General features: G+C 40.1%; 1 protein-coding gene across 3 annotated transcripts in view; it reads right to left on the reverse strand.

Annotated features, from left to right (window-relative positions):
• Positions 1-21,202, reverse strand: part of Ipo8 (importin 8) — a 63,746-nt gene that overhangs the window by 29,633 nt on the left and 12,911 nt on the right. For all 3 annotated transcript variants that reach the window (XM_021190562.1, XM_029534886.1, XM_029534887.1), the window contains exons 4-13: positions 19,494-19,652; positions 18,028-18,184; positions 13,858-13,947; positions 12,121-12,215; positions 11,323-11,407; positions 8,025-8,159; positions 5,597-5,696; positions 1,876-1,952; positions 1,458-1,574; positions 156-245 (exon numbers count right to left, since the gene is read on the reverse strand). In XM_021190562.1, coding sequence (XP_021046221.1) covers positions 156-245; positions 1,458-1,574; positions 1,876-1,952; positions 5,597-5,696; positions 8,025-8,159; positions 11,323-11,407; positions 12,121-12,215; positions 13,858-13,947; positions 18,028-18,184; positions 19,494-19,652 — 1,105 coding nt within the window. The remainder of the gene's footprint in view (positions 1-155; positions 246-1,457; positions 1,575-1,875; positions 1,953-5,596; positions 5,697-8,024; positions 8,160-11,322; positions 11,408-12,120; positions 12,216-13,857; positions 13,948-18,027; positions 18,185-19,493; positions 19,653-21,202) is intronic.

Below are 21,202 nucleotides of genomic sequence, written 5' to 3' on the forward strand. Positions count from 1 at the left end.
TAACAAGATCTGACTCCCTCTTCTGGAGTGTCTGAAGACAGCTATAGTGTACTTACATATAATAAATAAATAAATCTTTAAAAAAAAAAAAAAAAAAAAAAACTACCCTACAGATAGAGATCTTAAGATTCATAACAGATATAAGGAAAACTTACTCTAGCTCGAAGATATCCCAGGTTAGACAATAATAATGGAAATACATGATTCTGCAGGAACAGTTCAATTTGGTCCTTGAATAAACTCTTCTGTTAGGAACAGAAATTCAATTTTAGTATGCCAATGACTATATCATATGTAAGAACTAATTTCCAAAAAGTATGCTTATGATGACTTGTAAAACTGTTTGATATATACTCTGCATCTTTAAAACAAGTCAGGAATTGCATCTTAGATCAATTTTATATTAACTGATTTTTGTAGAAAGAAGAATTATACTAAAATCATTTCAGATCTTTCTTACAGAGCTATAGCTTCACAATGACAAACATGCAAAAGTAAATTTTCCTTTTGTTAAGAAAGTAGGTGACACAGCTGGTGAGATAGCTCAGTAAATGAAGATGCCTGCCATCAAACCTGATCATATGATTTGATCCCTAGGACCCACATGAAGACAAGCGAGAACTGACTCCCAACTCCCACATGTCCTCTGACCTCCATACCTGTTTTGTGGGACACACACACACAAAGGGGCATACACACACACTTAGAAGTAAGTAAATAAAACATAAGAAAAGAAATATTTTTAAATCCCAAAGAATAAGAAATATATTTTTAAAAATAGATTACAAAAGAAAGGATATTTATAGGAAGGTGACTAGAATTAGTCACCAAAAATTTTCATTCTCTTATTGGCTTGAGCTTCACAGCTTTATTAAGTTAAGCTTGATAATCTAAGCTGAGAAAATGGCTATCTGCTACACAGTGTGAAGATCTGAACTGAGATTTCCAAATGGGCTAGGAGCAATGGTACACCAAACCTAAACATGTGGGTAGTAGTGCGTACAGCATCAGGAAGATCCCCAAACCTCAATGGCCAGCCAGTCTAGTAACTGACAAGTTCCAAGCCAATGAGACACCTGTCTAAAAATAAGTAAATACCAGCTAAAGAGATAACTCAGCAGTTAAGAGTTCCCGCTGTTCTTCCAGAGGCCATAGGTTCAAGTCCCAGTACCCACATCGCATCTCATAACCATCTGTAACTCCAGCTTCAGGGACTCTGACACCTTCTTCTGGCTTCCTGAGGCACCAGGCACGCATATGGTGTTCAGACACACATGCAGACAAATACCCATACACAAAAAGTAAGAGAAATAATAAAAATAAATAAAATGGGGAGCCATAAAGGAAAACACCTGACTCCAAATGCATGTATATATACATGAACATGCACACACTATCACATATACACTACACAAATACCCTCCACCACATGAAAAAAAGAAACTGAAAGTCTTAACCTTCAACAAAATCTCAGCCAGGGAACCAATCACATGCAGGGCTCCATCTTTCTTCCTAGGGTCAAAGTTCGGGTCTGTTAGTATCTGATAACAGAACGTCATCATTTTTGGCAATACCTAAAGAAAGAGAAGAATCCATTTCAATCTGCATGAATCTCCATCTTGTCACCACCGTGCTAAGTATGAACATTTTCAAACTTAATTGCCAAATTAAAACTAGTTTATTGCATTTTACTCATCAACTATAAGCTCAAGAAGAAGGTATCAAAGATGCTTTTACTTGAACAACAACAAAAACTATTTAAAGTGACAGGTTATAAGTAATAATAATATACATTTCCAAATATTAGGACATATGTGGATATCAAATCAATAAGAACCAATTCTCAGTTTTAAACTACAAAGAACAACTGTATACCTCTTTTCTTTTCTTTGCAGCTGTATATAAGAGGGTCTGGGCTGCTGTGGTAGGAGAAGCATAATCTTCGAAAATATCTAAAATGTTAGAATAAATCTTAGTAAAAACACAACTCTTTATAATACAGAATTTAAACCTGGCCAGTGGTTTACAGACTAAAGTCCCAAGACTTCCGTGCATAATTTATGAGTTAGCATGTTTAGCAAATCCATGTGCTACTTTTCAAGAGATACAACGAAAGAAAACCCGTATATCCCAGGATTCTATTTCCCTGAACACAGGAAAAGTGCTCTGCTTCTATACTAAACTACAACAAAAACTTACTCAGAGTGCTCTATGTGCCAGGCTCTAGGCTCTAGGGATGCAAAGATCAAATATGGAAGCTTACATAGCAGAGACAGAGATGACCCAAATGTACTACTACAGCAGGCAGGCTGAGAGCACAGATGTGAAAGGGTTGGGAGACAGTGACTAACACAGAGAATACCCTCCTGGCCCATGCTCTGTTAAGTAACAAGAATGAAGTGACCCAGTAAGTGAGGGAGAAAGCCATCCATGGGACTCTAAAGACAAAAACTTCAAGCAGAAGAAACAGCAAGGATGAGTTCTAAGGAAAGCCTGGCACTTAACAGCATTCAGTGGATAATGTATCAAATGCTGAAGTACTTACATACTACATAACACCATAAACACTTCCACAGCTTCACAACAAGCTGCTTCATTAAGAATCTGAAAACTTGGGCTGGTGAGATGGCTCAGCGGGTAAGAGCACTGACTGCTCTTCCTAAGGTCCTGAGTTCAAATCCCAGGAACCACATGGTGGCTCATAACCACCCGTAATGAGATCTGATGCCCTCTTCTGGTGCATCTGGAGTGAGCAGGAACTGAGTGAACGGAGCTGACTGGGGCAAGCGGGTTTGACCAGAGTGAATGGGGTTGACTGAAGCGAGCAGAGATCCTAAAATTCCATTCCCAACAACCATCTGTACAGCTACAGAGTACTCACATACAATAAACAAATAAATGTTAAAAAAAAAAAAAAAAAACTGAAAACTTTCCAGTGGCGGTGATGGCAGTGCACACCTTTAATTCCACTATACTCAGGGAGCAGAGGCAGGTGGATCTCTGAGTTTGAAGCCAGGCAGGTCTACAAAGTGAGTTCTAGGACAGTCAGGGCTACACAGAGAAACCCTGTCTCCAAAGCATGCGCGTGTATATACACACACACACACACACACACACACACACACACACACACACACACGCACACGATTGCTCCATGCTTATCACGATTACTACAACCTTACACTAGGACTCCAGTTCCTTACTCAGTTTCACAATACTGTTATCTTATTCTGTTCACAGCTAAAACCACTGCATCTTACAGAGCTTCAGGCTTCCACAACATCGAAGCCAAAGGTCAGGTCAGCTTTTACCAAATCTAAAAACACTATTCTTGGGAACTGGTACAAAGCTGATTACAGAGTATGACAATAATCATCAGTATTAATGTTAATACAATTAGACAGAAGTAATAAATGCAATAATTTTTATCTGAAAACACAATGCCTATACCAAATGACTGGAAGAACCACTCAACCAGGTCAGGAGAAAATGACTAAGGGAAAAGCTCGCAGTGATTTTTTTTTTTTTTTTAAGTTACTAATACTCCTCTGAACAACTTGTAAAATACAATTATTAAATCTGTGTGAGATTTTGGCTTCATGCATGTTTGTATACCCTATTCATGTAAAGGAGTATAGGCCACAAGAGGGTTTCAAATCCCTGGAACTGGGGTTACAGACAGTTGTAAGCTGCCATGTGGGTGCTGGGAATCAAACCTGAATCCTCTGGAGAAGCAGTCAGTGCTCTTAACTGCTGAACCATCTCTCCAGCCCCAGGCAGTGAAATTTGTAAATACCCATTACAGCAGAAAGGCTGAGAACAAGCATGAAAGGGTTTTATTTTTATTATTGTATTGTAGTGTAAGGACGCCAAAGCTATTCGTTGTTATATTTAAAAAGAGATACCATTTTACCAAAATAAATAATAAATAATGTTAGGCTTATTAAAGTTAAATAAATACACTGTACATTACAAAACAAAACAGGTGCTAGGTTAAGAAGTTGGGCACAGTGGCACACTCATGTAATCCCAGTGGTGAGGAGGCTGTAGCTAGATTTCTACAAGTTCAAGGCAAGTCTGAGAAAGACAAGAGAGTCTTACAAACTCAAAAGAAAAAAGGACTAGAGGGATGGGGCTGGAGGGTGACTGAACAGTTAAGATGAGGATGGAGAGATGGCTCGGTGGTTAAGAGACTGTTCTGTTCTTCCAGAGGACCCAAGTTCAGTTCCCCGGCACTCACATCAGGCAGCTCACAATCACCTAACTAACTGCAGCTCTAAGGAATCGAACACTCTTCTGGATTCCCTGGGTACCCACACATACATGGTGTGCGTGTGCACGTGTGTGCACTCACACATACACACACACACATCTTTAAAAAATAAAATAAAAAATGTTAACTTTTTAACTAAAGAATGCCTTAGGGTTGGAGGTTAGCTCAGTGTAGACTACTTACATAGCATGCATGCTGCATAAAGGCTTAAATTCAATCCCCAGCATACCTTGCCAGGTAGGGTAGCAAATACTCATAAATGCAGCACTCAGAAAGCTGAATCAGGAAGGCTGCCAGGAATGAGTGTGAGACCAGCCTACTACACACTGAGTGAAATCCCATTAAAAAAAAAAAAAAGAAAAGAAAAGAAAAGAAAGAATGTCTTCATTCTTCTGTCGAAGCCAACAAGGAAAGGTGCAGACACAGGAAGAAAGGAAAGCAAATCCTGCACAGAACTTTTCAAGGCACAATGGAAAAAGAACAATGGAGACAGGTCAATGTTCCTCCTGCATGCTAAGCTCTGTAACTCAGATGCCCACCATGTAGGCCCAGTCAGGACTCTATGCTGAACTTTAGAACCTAAGATATCTAACTCAAGAAGGGAAACAATTTTCTTACAGTACCTTCAATACATCTATCTCAGTTCAAATCTGGCAATCTTCATCTCAACATTACTGAAGGCAGACTAGTGCCAATTAAGACCAGGAGAATATAGAAATGAGAGCAGAAAAAAATAGAAAACAAAGCAAATAAATATGGGAACATTGTTGCTCTCACATATCTCTGATAACAATAACATCTGCAACAGGGTTTTACCCAGAGAAAGGGGGAGTTGTTACCAGCAACTCAAGCTCAGCTCAAGAGCTTCTAGAAAGATCCAAGCCAAATAGATCTCCAAAGGAACTGGGTCACATACAGTGAGGCCAATGAGGGAAATCCTATTCCAATGTAGTCCATGATCCTATGTAGTCCAAAGGAGTGGGAGGGTGAGGGTAAACCAAGTTGAGGTGCTTCCCAAACGTGCAGGGACCAAAATTCTCCCAGAATATGAGTGCAATGTGGTAACAGAGGAGAAGGTGGTCCCTCCATTTCAGCCTCACAGACTGTGTAGCAAACCACTCTGCAAGACCTTAGCTCTGATGGAAGAGATGAATAAAGCTACTTTCATCTCCCTCACCCAGAGGCACCAAGCTCCTTGGCACAAAATGACATCAACTTTTCAGAATTTCATAGCTCATCAAGAAGAGCAGAACTGCCTCGAAACATAAGTTTAGTTGTATATACATCTGCAGGATGTGCTGAGGGAAAACTTGTCTCAATTACCAAATTTCATCCTTATGTATTCATATGGATCTTCTTGCCACAGCTCTTCATCCTCGTCTTTATAACACATCACAGAAAAAATCACATCTTCAGAGATATTCTAAGACAAGAAACAAACAAGACAATTGGGTATAGGCTATTCCAACAAGACTCATTAGTTTTCCAGTTACAGTAATCCTTCTCAGCCTGCATTCACACAAAGAGGGCCCAACAGCTGAAGACTCAGAAAGACTGAACACTTGGAAACTGGAGGCTAGAAGCAGAAAAGACAAGTTAAACGATGCTCCTTGAAATAAGGACAAGAACAGCAGAACTTCACTAACAAACCAACAGTAAACACTCCATGATTTCTAGTGGAAGGAAAATGCCACCAGGGTCACATTTACTGTGACATTTCTCATTGTGAAAATGTTTCATGTGCCCATGTTAGTTTTTAAGTATCAACACGTCAACAGCATTGTGTGTTTTCTGCTTCCATTTCCAAAACACTAGTACTCTCCTCCAGCGCTGTGCTTCAGGGAAGGTTCCTAAGCAGCCCCGGACCAGCAGCTAAGCTCAAGCAGGCCCCTGTGTAACTACTCACATAAAAGTAGGACCAGGGTTAGACACAGAGCTCTAACCTTGAGTAGAGTAGGTGCTCTCCCAGAGGACTTGGATTCTATTCCCAACACCTACATGGTGGTTCCTAGCAATCTATAACTCTGGTTCTAGGGGATCCAAAAACATTTTCTGGTGTTTTGGGGCACCAGGCTTGTCTATGATGCACAGACAAGCATACAGCAAAACACCCGTATACACAAAATAAGTGAATCATTAAAAAAACATTATTACCACTTGTTTGAAACTCAGTCTAGAGGTTAGTATTTTCCTGAAAGTTTCTATGTGAAAGCCATGTAAAAATAAGATCAAAGGGAAAGACACCATTTCAGGTCATCTTTAGATTTACAGGGATAAACTGAGCAAAATGAAAACAGTGTCTTCCCTAATTGCAAAGAAATTACAGCTGTTTGGTCAAAGAAAGTAGGCAAATAGTTATGAAGAGTCCACAGCTCACAAGTTTAAAAGATGCTACATATGTAAGACATATATTCAGATAATGCTAACAAAAGCTGGGTGTGGTAATAAATGTAATCCTAGCATTCAGAAGGTGGAAGAAGAATGGTGAGTGCAAGGCCAGATGCCAACACATATAATTTAAGAACAAAGGACTGAGATGTAGCTGAGTGGACAGAGTGCTTGCCTAACATGCATGAGGATCCTGAAACCTTTAATTCAATCCCCCTTCATTCCATAAACCAGACATGCTGGGAATTAGTGGTATATGCCTATAATCTCAACCTTTAGGAGGTAGGGAGAAGAGGATCAGAAGTCCAAGGCCACCGGGCAGTGGTGGCACACGCCTTTAATCCCAGCACTTGGGAGGCAGAGGCAGGAGGATTTCTGAGTTCGAGACCAGCCTGATCTACAGAGTGAGTTCCAAGGCCATCCACCACTACATAGGAAGTTTAATGTCACTCTGGGCTACTGTCTCAGAAGACAAAAAGAACTCTAAGCATGGCACGGTGGTGCATAAATTAATCCCAGCACTCAGGAGGCAGAGGCAGGTGTATCTCTGTGAATTCAAAGCCAGCCTAGTTTATATAGTGAATTCCAAGACAGCCACGGCTATACAGAGAGACGTTGTGTCAAAAGAAAAAAATTTACGCCAAGAACTCAAAGTTTATTGGAAGTGGAGATTCACTTTCTAATGTCTTCAAATTACCCAATTATTTATTTGCAAATAAAATGAATATACTATTGATCCATCATTTACCATTCTGGTTTCTTCAATTATTATAAATAATGATGTTAAATTCTATTTTTTTAAAAAAAAATATTAATAAAAACAGGGTTAGCCATTAATAAAAGTTTTTAAAACTTAATAAAAAATTTTAATAAAAAATAAAAATAATAAAGCTGTTTTTAACAAAACAAGACTTCAACCTCTGCTAAAGAACTGAATCCAAGAAAGGGAGGAAGTAAAGAAGGAAGATAGGCTGGCCTTTTGAAACATATCCATGAGAGAAAAATCATTTATCAGACTTCATCTTCTGCAAAATACCACTCCCTTTGTAAAGCCCTACTGGCAGATTTCAGAATGTTTTCAGACAAGGGTCAAAGAAGCATTATGATGTGCCTAACAGAACAGAAACTAAGGCTATATAAATGACTGAAGGAACCTATGCCAAGCCTCCCAACTCACAAACCTCAAGACCACTCCTCAAATGCTCAAACTCTGCAAGCCCTTTATAATGTAAGACTGTACTTGTTAGAAATTATTGCTACTGGAAACAAAGATGAAATATAAAACATAAGACTAAACAATACCTACCTTATCTAGACAAACTAACGACCAGCAAAAGTTTGGAGAGCCACCACCAACACTGACCTGCATATGTGGCTTCATCTGCTTCCAAGTCACAGCATGGACCACCCCTTGGTTTAGATAGTTGAATGCTTGCTGAAGAACACGGGGTGCTATATACTCTTTCTGTCTATATTGGTCTAAAATTTTTAGTAGTACCTACAGGAAAATGGGTGGGGGTCGAGAGGGAGGAACACAGAACAATTACTATGCTAAAGAGGAAACAGTGTTTATGGTATGACATAAAATACTATAGAGACACCAGGCTATGCAAGCGGATTTAGGGAAGATAATGTGAGAATCCTCATGCAGGCATTTTACTTTTTAGATAGGTCTGTGTATTGCAGTGAGCTCAAAGATAGCTCACTGAATTTTAAGCATTTTTTTTCTTCTAACATATGCTACACAGAATAAGTCTATTTTCTAATCCATGGCTAGTGTGCTGGTTTGAATGAAAATAGTCCCCCTATATGATCACAGGGAGCCGCACTATTAGGAGGTGTGGCCTTGTTAGTGTTGGTGTGGCTTTGTTAAAGTAAGTATGTCACTGGGGGGAGGGGCTTTGAGATTTTAGATGCCCAAGCCAAGCCCAGTGTCACTCTCTCTTCCTGCTGCCTGCTGATCCAGATGTAGAACTCTAAGCTACCTCTCCAGTACTATGTCTACCTGCATGCGGCCATGCTTCCCACCATAAAGATAATGGACTCAACCTCTTAATTGTTTGTTGGGGTTTTTTTGTTTTGTTTTGGGGGGTGTGGGGTTGTTTTGTTCTTTGGTTCTTTAAGACTGGGATTCTCTGTGAAGCCCTAGCTGTTCTGGAACTGACTCTGTGGACCAAGCTGGCCTCCTGGGTGCTGGGATTAAAGGCATGTGTCACCATTGCCCAGCTAAACCTCTGAATTGCAAGCCAGCCCTATTATAAACGTTTTCCTTTATAGGGGCTGCCATGGCCATAGTATCTCTTCACAGCAATAAGATCCAAACTGAGACAGCTAGCTTCTTCAATTTTCAATACAATTACAGATTTGACTGAGTAAACATTTCAATACAAATTATACATCAGCCCACGTTCACATACCACCAAAGCTTAGACCTTAATCAGAATATAAACATTATTCTAAAAAATAGTACTGGTTTAACCAATTATTCTTTCAAATAATTGAATTAGATCCCTAACTAACCTTCACACAAAATAAATTCCAGATAGGTAAATACTTTAACAAGTAAAAAAAAAAATCTAAAGCATGAAGTTCCTAGGAGAAAAAGGTGGGATATTTATATTTTATAATCTCAGGCCACCAACAATCTCTGTAACATAACACAAAGTTGACTTTTCTTATGGCTGGTTACAATTCTGTTATAGGAAAGAGCCTTGAAGCAGCTGTGACTGGCTCCAGGGCCTTCAGAGACAGCACAGGGCTCCTGCCTCCCATTTCCTAGTCCTTATCACTTCATGTGTCAGCTTACAAGTGAGTTGCTAAACCTTTCAAAGTATGGACAAAATCTATAAATCGGAATATCAATTTTATACAAGGTGCCCATGTGTCTGAAGTCCTACTATGACTAGAAACTGCTGCAATGGCAGCCCAAAGGGTGATACTGAACAAGACAGTTCTGACACAGCTGGGGCTCAAAGTGGAGGAGAGTCAAGACAACAGCAGAGGACAATTCCTGGCAAGGAAACTATTTTTAAATATCAAGAACATATGGCTTAGGTAACATTTCTGGCAAAGACACATGGATATGGCTATTTGTCTGTTCTTTGAGACAGGGTTTCTCTGTGTTGCCATAGCTGTCCTGGACCTCCCTCTGTAGACCAAGTTGGCCTTGAACTCACAGAGACCTGACTACTTCTCCCTCTTGAATGTTGGATTAAAGGCATGTGTCACCATCGCCCAGGCAATTATTTTTTTAATACAAGTAGTATGTGCATATGTATATACATGCATGCTTAAATGACACTAGAAAATTCTAAACGGAGTTCAAGTGACATCAATATCAAGATACCTCTTGGAGTTTAATAGCAGCAGAAAAGAGCCAAAGACTCTGCTCTGAATAGCTGAACAGATAATTTTACTTACTATTTACTAATTTCCCCCAATAGAGTATCTCATGTGCAACATATCAAAGTACATTTCAGAAACCATTTCACCTTAAGTCACCTTTGAAGTACTTAACTTCACATTACTGAGAGATTTGTGAAAAATCTATAAACACCTTCTGTGTCGTTGAAGCTTTGGCTTATGTCTAATTAAGCAGACTTGGCTTTCCTGCAAGGGTCCTGACACAGCTAATTACTAATTATTAACTCCCAATTTAAAAAAAATATAGCAAACATACGATTCAGTTGGCAATATTTTGATAGTTCAATGATCACAGTCCACTTGGCCTTTGCAAGTTTTGAAGTTTTTAAATATTAACATCAGCAGCTTCTCACAAGTTCCACATTTTCTTAAGTGGAATAAATTCTCCAACTTCCTTGAACACGTGCATGTTTTTACCTGAGAGTCTTCACTAATACCTAAGCTTGACTTTTTTTTTTTTTAACTTTTTACTGATTCTTTGTGAATTTCACATCATGCATTGTTGGAGGGATGGTTTAACTTTTACAATGCACCCTAATCCCACTCATCTTCCCCTCTCTTCATATCTGCCCTCCACCCTTGCATCCTCCCCATCAAAACAAAACAAACAAAAAAGACAAAATCCCACCTGGAACTACAGTGTGTCACAGTGTGCTACACAGTATACTCTTCAGTCTACACATCTTTACTTGCAAATATTCATTGCAGTGAGTCACTGGTCTGGTTCAAAGCCTCTGGTTTCTGCTACACTCTCAATATTAGATCCGCACTGGGACTCCTCTCGGCTATCCCTGTGTCATGGAGATCCTGCAGCTTTGATGTGTGGGGTCAGCCCCTTCACATACTCCAGGGGACCATAGATGGGGTGGATGCTGGGTTGACTACACTTGAAACAGATTTATTCAGAGGGTATAAATCTTCAAATAAAATAAAATAAAATAAGGCAAAGCTCCAAGAAATAAGAGACATAAGGAGACAGAGAGCCTAAAATTGGCAAGGTCTACATCATCATCAGAGGCTTCTTTCTAAGTCTAGGAGCCAAGAAAGGCAGTTCTAGTGGAAGCAGACAAAGAACACAAGATTCTCAAGCTCCTTGTCCTGCAGCAGACTCTCACAGCTGCCATTTCATCTTCTATTAAGTTTGCAATGAATTACCATGTTAGCAATCTACTTTAAAACAGGCAGAAACAGCACTCAGTAATAACCATTCTTCTATCTTAAAAGCATAAGTTTATTACCTGCTGAATTCCCACTGCATAGGTTTTTAAAAAAAATTCAGAAAATTCGAAGTATTCTTTTGTGACATTTCCTGGGCTTCCATACCTTAAAATTCAAAGAGGGAATATCTAAGTACTGTGACATTTAAAAACAAAGCATACTTGCTATTTTAAATGCAGATACTGAAAGATATATTCTACTGGGCCATAAAACTAACACTCTCTTTTCCCACAAGATACAGTATGAATCAGGAGAAACTCTAAAGACTCTAGAGCACAGCTAGCATTTCGGAAGGAAACTTCTAACTTCTAAACCAGTAACTCCTAGAAGGTATACAAATGTTATACCTGACATGTTTTTCAATAAGAGTGTCCATATGCACCTTCTTGCACAATCTCTAGATATCCAATGAAAACAATGAGAAGTTGAACAGAGTAGAATAGAGCTAAAGGCTGTACATGTTTGTTATGATCTCTGGGGCAGTAGGTACAAGCCTGCTTTAAACATCTGGTAAAACTTTGTCCTCTGTGGAATTTGTGCTTTGGTTTTTTGATTGTATGAGACAGCATCTCCTTTAGCTCAGGTTGGCCTCCAACTCATTAAGTAGATGAGAATGACTTTAAACTCCTGACCCCCCTCCCTCCACTTCCCTGAGACTTAGAAGCATGTACCACTATGCAAAGCTACTCTCTCTGGCTTTAAAGACAAAAGAAAAAAAAATGATATTCTGTATGACATCAGGGAGTCACTCAACTCTAGTACACCTAATACCACGATACCAACTGTAACATGATTGCTACAGTTAAGCAGAACAATACCGTTCAAAGAGACGAGCGACAATGTGCAGAGCCCACTTCTTACACTTCCACCACACCAGCTCTGGTCGGTCATCTTCATCAATTTGAAGAGTCTCCTAAGAGGAGAAAAACATCCAAGTCAGATTTTTGCCTAAGAACATTTATAAAAACAGCATAAATTTTAGTATAGATTAAGTCATGGCTGGACAAAGTGAGACTTACTCTACTTACTTTACCGGTAGCTAGTTAGAATTAAATAAGTTAAGCCTATCTTTCCTGGCCAGTGTTGGTGTTCACACTGGTCTCCAAGAGAAGCAAGAAGGCAGAAACAAAACACAACCAAGTCACCTGATAGATTCTGAGAGGATGATAGGATCTGTTGGATGTGGGCAACAGTAACAAGACTGTTGTCAAAAATCACTCAACTGTTTATTGCTTATGTGGGCACACTGAAACTTGGAATACTTTGTTTCAAATATAGACAATGAAGAAGATAGGAACAAAGGACATGCTTAGCATGTGAGAGGCCCTGGATTCAACCCTGGCACTTAAATATGTAAGTAAGAGATAGGGACACAAACGGAATGGAGAACATTTTCAAGACAATTCAAGTTCTTAAAATGCAAAGGTTAACTTGACAAACAAACAACAACAACAACAACAACAACAACAACAACAACAACAAAAACCATGTGGTTGCCACTGCAGATCACAGTGGGATACTTTCACCTGGAGAAAAGGTGGCTTAGAACCCTGCTGTGTGCATTAAAGTATACACCTGAAGCTCTGTTTCTGCTTTGCAAGGCTTGCTGGAAGTCCAACACTTTCAGGAAGCAATGACTCAGCCACTGAGCTCCACCCCGGCCAAGTACTGAACTGCATTCTTAGAGTTAACAGCTTAAATATTAAAACTACCCAGATATCAAGCAATGAAACACTCAATTAAAATGACAGCATGAAAACAGTGAAGGGCCTGCACGATGGCTCAGTAGGTAAAGGTACCACACTCGATGACCTGACTTTGATCCCCAAGGTCCACAAGGTTGAAAGAAAAAACCACAAGTGTCCTCTGACCTCTACACATATAGCATGGTGTGCTTCCATACACACATACCACCTACCTATACAAACATCCACTAGCAAAAATTTTAGCCAGGCGTGGCGGCGCACGCCTTTAATCCCAGCACTTGGGAGGCAGAAGCAGGCAGATTTCTGAGTTCGAGGTCAGCCTGGTCTACAGAGTGAGTTCCAGAACAGTCAGGGAGGGCTATACAAAGAAACCCTGTCTCGAAAAAACAAAAAAACAAAAAACAAAAACAAAAAAAATTTAAGTGTAAAATAAAAATTTTAAAGAATAGTTATAGCCAGAAAAAAAATATTAATAATATTTATTTTTCATTCTTGGTGAAAAACAAATATGAAAGTACATGTACTATTTTTATAAGTAAAATTCTAAACATACATGCAGGAAAAAAAAGACTAGAGGAATATGTAGCAAGGTTTAAAATGTTTTAACCAGTTTAAATAAAGTTAAACATAGTTTCTGTTTTAATATTCTTGCTGATCTGATGTTCTAAAAGTGAACACTGTTAATTATATATTTACAGTATTTTATAAGTTAATATGAGAGTGGGTTTCTGGTTTTGTTTTTGGGTTGGTTTTTTTTTTTTTTTTAATTGCAGACCAGACAGTGAATCAGCATTAAGTATCCCATCAATACATTTGCAGGCTTTCCTGCAATGCAGAGATCTGACTTACCGGAGGGACTGTCCTATCAATGATAGTCCGAAAGATCTCCATCCATGTTGTCATGGTCTGGTGATTCACCAGCTGAAGAGGCAGTGCATACTAGAAAACAGAACAGCAGGAGACAGTGATCCCTCCTGCCCATAAAACCAAGCATTTTATATCTTCTGGGATAATATCTGAGCAAGAAAACATTAACTCCTGATTCAACCTAAAATTTAACCTTAAAAAAATCCGTCATCAAATATGTATTTCTATCAGGTAACAGGCAACAAGGTCTCACATATCACAGGTTACCCTAAAACGCACCCAACAGAATGACCCTGGACTCCTGGTCTTCCCGCCTCCAGGTCCTGAACACTGAAATTACAGGTGTGTGCCACCATACCTAGCTTTATGTAGCACAAGGGATTGAACCCAGGGTTTCATGTATCGAGGAAAGAACCTGAGCTACTTTCCCAGCCCTCTTGTTTGTTTGTTTGTTTGTCTGGTGGTTGGTTGGCTGGATTTGCTTTCTGTTGCAGGATATTTCTGGGTGTGTGCTCAGCCCTTTGACTGGAATACATACATTTCCTTACTACACAACTTTAATCCCAGACAATGAAGGTAAAGTTAACTGATGAAAGTGGTGTCTAATTGAGAGGCAGACAAAGTGACGAATCAGAGAAAAATATGACAGAATAGGATATGCCCAACTTTCTAGAGAAGAGAGAGAAAAGGGAAGCTACTTAAGAGAGCAGCAAAGAGAGAGAGGAGGCAGTTTTGCCAGGAGAGTTATAGAGAGATGAGCTGTGGAAAAAGAACAAACTAGAAACAGGTGAAGACAGAACAAGCCAGAGAATGAGAGGGAGCCAGAAGATTAGAACATATTGCCATACTATGAGGCCAAGCAGAACAATTCAGTCAGAAACTGAGAGAAGCAAGACTGAATTAGTCAGCTTGGAGAAGAGTTTGAGCCAGAATAGCTGAGTCAAACCAGTCAACAGAGTTCAGAAAGAACTAGAAAGGGTGAGCTTATTCAGCAGTAAATCTCAGAGGCTGAAAACATTCTAGGCCTAGATAAGGTTGTACTGACTAGAATCTTCCAGGACTAGGCCTAGGTTAGCAGACTGGGGCAATAAGCCTCAGAGATGACAATTACTACACACAAATAAAAGTTACATTTACAGTTTGAAACAAAGTCTCTTGTAGCCCAAGCTAGCTTCAAATATGCTATGGAGCCAAAGATAGCCTTGAAACCTTAATCTTCCCATCTCTGCTCCAAAATACTAGAATTACAAACATTTACAACCCATACCTTTTTTTTTTGGCATATAAATCTTTTAAATTTAGAAATACACATGTCATTGGCTATTTCTCCAGTCTACCATTAAAAAAGAAAGATTTTACATCAATAAGATCTCTTTTCCTTCACATACATTTTGGGCTATTTTTACAACTTGCCTCTTCATGTATCAAGCTTTTAATTATAAGCACTTTGATGAAAATCTTCACCTCATTAAATGCACATGAAGCTCTTTTTTCAATCCCCATTTTCTACTTTGCGGCCCAGTCCCTATGACTTCTGCTCAGGCTTCTATCTCCCATGCTGTGCCGGGCGCTGCAGGGAGCTGCCTCCACACCTACTGCTCTACTGTCCTCTAGCATGGTGCTGGCAACATCCTTGCCATTTCACAAGGCTCTCACTCCAGCTGGGAGAATGCAGATGCAGGGGCGGGGAAGGCAAATAGTGAAGGTGGGGAGAGAGGTGGTTTGGGGTTATTTCACACCTACAAGCTGGGCATGATGACTTGCACACATAACCATCACTCAGGAGTCAGGTAGGAGGCAAAGGCAGGAAGACTGTCATGAGTTTGAGGAGTGGGACTCTCTCAAAAAAAAAAAAAAAAAAAAAAAACTGAGAAAGGTCAAAAAAAAGGTCACACTTTATTCTAAGTGCCACATGAGAGGGAGGCATTTGGACTTAAACTCAGGTCAGGCAGAAGCAGTCACTCCTGTAGCATGTGTGAAAGCCTCTACACAGAGAATTGCTACTTAAGGCACAGTCAGCCTCACTGAATCAGACATCTGCGAGCAGTTCCTCTGGGCTGCCTGTATCACAGCCGGTCAACTCCAATTCTCTCCAACATCATGATAGCAGTTTCACTTCTCAAATCAGTTCTTTTTTTTTTTTTTAATTTTGCCTCATCAGAGAAGTACACTGCCATACTAATATATAACTGATTACCAAAAACAGTTAAAGATATTAGAATGTCTCATCTTTGGTTTTTTGTCTGTTTTTTCTTCCTGTGTCAGTTAGCCAAGTATAAAGAATCCACAGAAAACTCATGTCACCAGCCTTCATGTCACCAATCAGTGCTTGGCTCTGTTTTCCCAGCAAGAAAGGCTAGTCCAGCCCTAAATACACAGGCTATTATTGTTGTTGGTATGAAGCCCCAGTGTAAAGGAGGCCTGCTGAGGGAGATCTCTAACACTAACTCTAGAAGCTTTCTTCCCCAAAAGTTCAGGAAATGTGGAAGACTATATTTCTCTGGTAGCCGACTTTCTTTTCTCTTGTGAGATCTGCTTCCTTCCATCTATCCTGAAAAAAAAAAAAAAAAAAAAGACTTAAAAAAAAAAAAATCTGCCTTCAGCTGCCTTTACTAAAAGCGTATAAAGTCAGGCAAGGTGGCTATACCTTAATCCTACCATTCAGGAGGCAAAGGCAGGCAGATTTCTGTAAGAAGCCAGCCTGATATACATAATGAGGTCTACAACAGACAGAAGTGAACAGAGAGACCAGTCTCAAAAAGCCAAAAATAAGAAAATAAATAAATAAATAAATAAACATATATATATATATATATATATGAATGACAGGAGAATATAACTCCAGCTGTGTAGTGTAGTAAGACTAAAATAGTCCAAAGATGCCCAAGTCAAAACAAAGAACAGATCCCAGCTCTCCTGCCTCCCTAGCTCAAATAAACCAAACTCATATCACAAGGAATTATAAAGAGAGCACAGGACAGAACTTTAATCCATTCTCATTGAGGCTGACCCCAATTCTTCTTCTCAGGCTGAAATCATTTACTCAAGTTTTTTCAAGTATCAATGTTCAATATCTTCACATTTTAAAGACTTTCCATCCCTATCTTCTAATTGTTTTTAAATTACCATAGTAGTAGCCCTTATAGCTTAAGTCAAAGAAAAAGTTCGGGCGGCATAAAGGCCATGTGCACACAGATAAGCACGGTACAATCCAGGGAAAGTTAAACACAAAGCTAATCTCTCCAAAGGAAAAAGATATTTGGCTGTTTCTCCTGGAATGCTGGGGAAAATGTAGTTTACAACCTGGTGATCTTTTGCTACCTGTTGGGCCACGTCCATAACCGCCACAATATTATGTTTGTTTATCCCAGACTTTTCTCCCCTAAAACCTTGAGCTTTACTTTCAGGCCATGAAACTCATTCTTGTGAGACATCACTCGTACAACAGCCTAAGTGATTTCTATGGTATCCTGGGGCCAGCCATTGTGTGTACCTTGATGAAGCCACATGTGTACTTTGTAAAAAGCTTCAATGCCAACGCGCTTTAAGCTTTGCCATACTCATAGGTCTGAATTAATTGTTATCTGAATACGCTTTCCAAAATTGTGCTGTACTTAAATATGGCTAAAGTAAAATGATCTGGGTCAGACTCCAAAAAGTCTTAGCCCAGCAGTGGTCACCAAGGCCAGGCTAACCTGGGTTTCACTCTTACTGCCCCCAATCGTTTTTCCCTGCCTGCTGTCAAGTCTACAGGGACCCTCCTCCACAAGAGCCACTAAATCTGTGTTGGCTTAAATTTGGCTGAAGATGAGAAAAGGTCATCAATGTGATCTCCCATTAAGAGGGACTCTATTTTCTTTGCTCTCCTCCTATAATCACAACTAACCAGCAAACAGGGCACCTTGAATCTAAACTCAAGTTTCAGGTCAAGCAACACCTGGGGTTCTTTTTAACTTGGAACTTCAGATGAAGAAAGACAGCACACAGACTCCAAACTTAACTGGGGATGCCCAGTGATCATGGCTAACAGTAAATTTCTGTGAGTCTGATTCTCCTAAGGTAAAAATATGATTCTAAATAATGACTGATGCTTCTACGGGGTACACACAAATACAAAGTTCTTTCGAGTTTGTCTTCTGCAGTCGCACCGACCTGAACGAGAGCATAGAATATTTTCAGAATCTGTTTCTGCAGCAACACAGAGTAATGGGAGGCATCCGGAAGCAGCTGCAGGATTTGCTGCTGAATTCTAGGAAGAAATATCTGCATGGCTGCCAGGAGAGGCTCTCTCTCTTCTGCTTTTTTATATCTGCATGAGCAAAGACAGAATAAGAAGGTGATGATTTCTCCTTCCAGTGAGCTGGAAACAGAGTGAAAAAGACTCGTTAACCATACAAAACAGAAAGGAATGAAAAACGGCCTTAAATTTCCTATGAAGCTGTTGCAATGAAGTTGGAAGAAAACCTGGAAGGATAAACTCTTGTTTCAGGCAGCCACAAAATCTTTGTTCAAAGGTTGGGACTAGTTTAAGAATCCAACAATGAACAACTGCAATCCCAGTTCTCAGATGCTAAGACAGAAGGATCACGATTTCAAGGCCAGCCTGAACTTACAAAGCAAAATCTGTCTGAAAATGCCAAGGGCTGGGGATGTGGCTCATGAAAAAGGCCCTGGGTTGGTTTGTTATGCAGCAATGGGAAGGAAGGAAGGAGGAGAGGGAGGAGAGAGGGAGGGAGGGAGGGGGAAGGAGGGGGGAAGGGAGGAAGGAAGGAAGGAAGGAAGGAAGGAAGGAAGGAAGGAAGGAAGGAAGGAAGGAAGGGTGGGTCAATCTAAGACTATTTAGGAATTTTATATGGAAATTCTTTTAGTATTTAAGTTAACTCTCATCAAACCATAATTCATCCTATAAAATGAAAGTTGATCTGCTAGCTTAGACACACACATCATTCTGTAGGGTAAATAACATGGAAAAAATTTTTCTCATATCACCCTTCACTGAGAGTATATATACTTTACAAGCCTGGGTGTTCTCAGTTCAGTTGTATGGTTGCCAATCTAAAATTATTTTCTAAATAGAAAGTCTATACAACTTTCTAAACTATCATCTTAAAGAACAAAAACTACATGAGCTGTGATCTCAGCACTCAGGAGGCTAAGGCAGGAGGATGGCTCTGAGTTCAAGGCCAGCTTGATTCACCAAGTGATACTGTCTCAAAACAAAGGAAAACTACAGGACTGCATATACAAAAGCAGTGCTCATCTTAAAACCCCCCAAAAATAACATTAACTGACATCCAAGCCTTGTACCTCACCAGCAACTTTCATGGAAATGTCCCAAAGAACTTTACACTTCCTACCTTTTCTCATCAGAATAGTATCTGATTTCTGTATCTGAGATATATTTACAGCAACAGTTAAAGAAAGTTCCACCACTTGCTGCCTCGGAATTCATCAGTGTACACCAGAAAGGCTGAGCACCACTGACCGACTGCAGCAAGTGAACACACTGTCTCAGCATTTTCCACGATGAACTGATTTTGCCAAGCCCAACAGCAGAATGGGCTATGAGCCTGAGGCCACAGGACACTGGCTCTCTTTGCTAGTAGAAATGAACTTACTCATAGGTCTTCACCAGCTGATATAAGCACAGTAAACTGCCAAGCCAGCTCCCACTGTTTGGTGACTGCAAATAGTAGTCTATCTTGTCGACCACTGCAGGCCAATGACCAGGAAAATCATGTCTAATGATGACTCGGAGACACATTGTTAACTGGACTCTGTGAGGTGGGAAAGAAAATGTGCAAATTCAAGCAGTTAAGAGTATCATCCCCCAAAGAACTACAATATTGATATAATGTTCTCTAATTCCCATTACATTTGTTATACACCTATAGTAAGGCACCACTGAGCATGGATAACATTGAGAAATGTGTCATTAGCAAGTTCAAATTTGGGTGAACACCAGAGTGTACCTTTATAACTTAGGATGCTCATCCAGTTACATCTAAGGAGATGTAATCACATGGGACACCACTGTGTACATTGTGAACTTATGCAGCAAAAGACTGTATACATGTAGCCACGATGTGAGAAAAAGTAATCCTGCTAAAAAAACCTTCTCAGTGGCACAATTTACTGAGAATAAACACAATGGGGGAACCTCTCAAATAAATGAAACCTCCGTCTTACCCTAAAGATAATTTAGTGGGCCCTGCACCTCACCTGGACCACACAATAGATCTCGCCCTGGTGGAGGGAGTGAGGGTGAGCTAGACACGAGGGTATGCACACAAAAGAGCTGTCCCTGCCACTCATCTGCCATGAGGCGGTATGGAGGTGATACCCTCTCACCCTCACCATCTGCAGCAGTGAATAGAGCTGGCCCTGGGGTCAAGAGAGCAGGAGATCTGGTCCTGCCCTCATCTGCAGTGCTGGGGAGAGTGGGCCCCACACCTTAACTGGGAAGCACAGTTGAGCTGGCTTTTATGGCATGGGTGGAGGTGAGTCATGGGCACCGAGGGCATGAGTGGGAGAGTTGACCCTGCCTCTTGCCAGCTGTAGCATTGGGAGAATTAGCTGGGGCATTGCTGGAGAGCTCACCCCGGTACTATGGGTGCAGGAGAGCTGGTGGGCTGACCAACTCAGCGACCACCTATCCCCAGATGCAGGGCCTTGAGTTGGTCCACCCCAACATCTACCTCAGCTATGAGCTGCAGAAGTATGTGAACGGACCAGTCCTACAAACCCAGGATCTCCATGATACAGGACCACAAGAAGAGAAGTCCTGGTGAGGATCCAGTATTGATGCTATAGCAGAAGCCAGAGGCCTTGAAGCAGACCAATTACTCATTGCAATGAACATTTACAAATAATGATGCGTGAACAGAAGGGTCTACTGTAGGAAACACTGTGATACATTACAGCTTATATGAAGAGATATTTTTTATGTTCGTTTTGTCTTTTGCTTCATTTTCTTTGTGGGGATGCAAGGGCAGAGGGCAGATATGAAGGGAAGGGGATATATGGTGTGAAAATCACAAAGAATCAGTAAAAAGTTAAAAAATAAATTTTAAAAGATTGTCAAAAAATTCAAAGTATACAGCAAATCTACCTCAACTCTGTAAAAATTCTTACTTGTTTTATTTTATATTTGAGTCTTCACATCCAGAAGGAGCAGCATATTTAGGGTCCTGGGTTTGATCTACAGCACACAGAAAGAGAGAGAGAGAAAAGAGACAGAAAGAGAAAGAGAAAGAGAAAGAGAAAGAGAAAGAGAAAGAGAAAGAGAAAGAGAAAGAGAAAGAGAAAGAGAAAGAGAAAGAGAAAG

The sequence above is a fragment of the Mus pahari genome, chromosome 2, assembly GCF_900095145.1.
Source record: "Mus pahari chromosome 2, PAHARI_EIJ_v1.1, whole genome shotgun sequence".
Classification (NCBI taxonomy): Eukaryota; Metazoa; Chordata; class Mammalia; order Rodentia; family Muridae; genus Mus; species Mus pahari.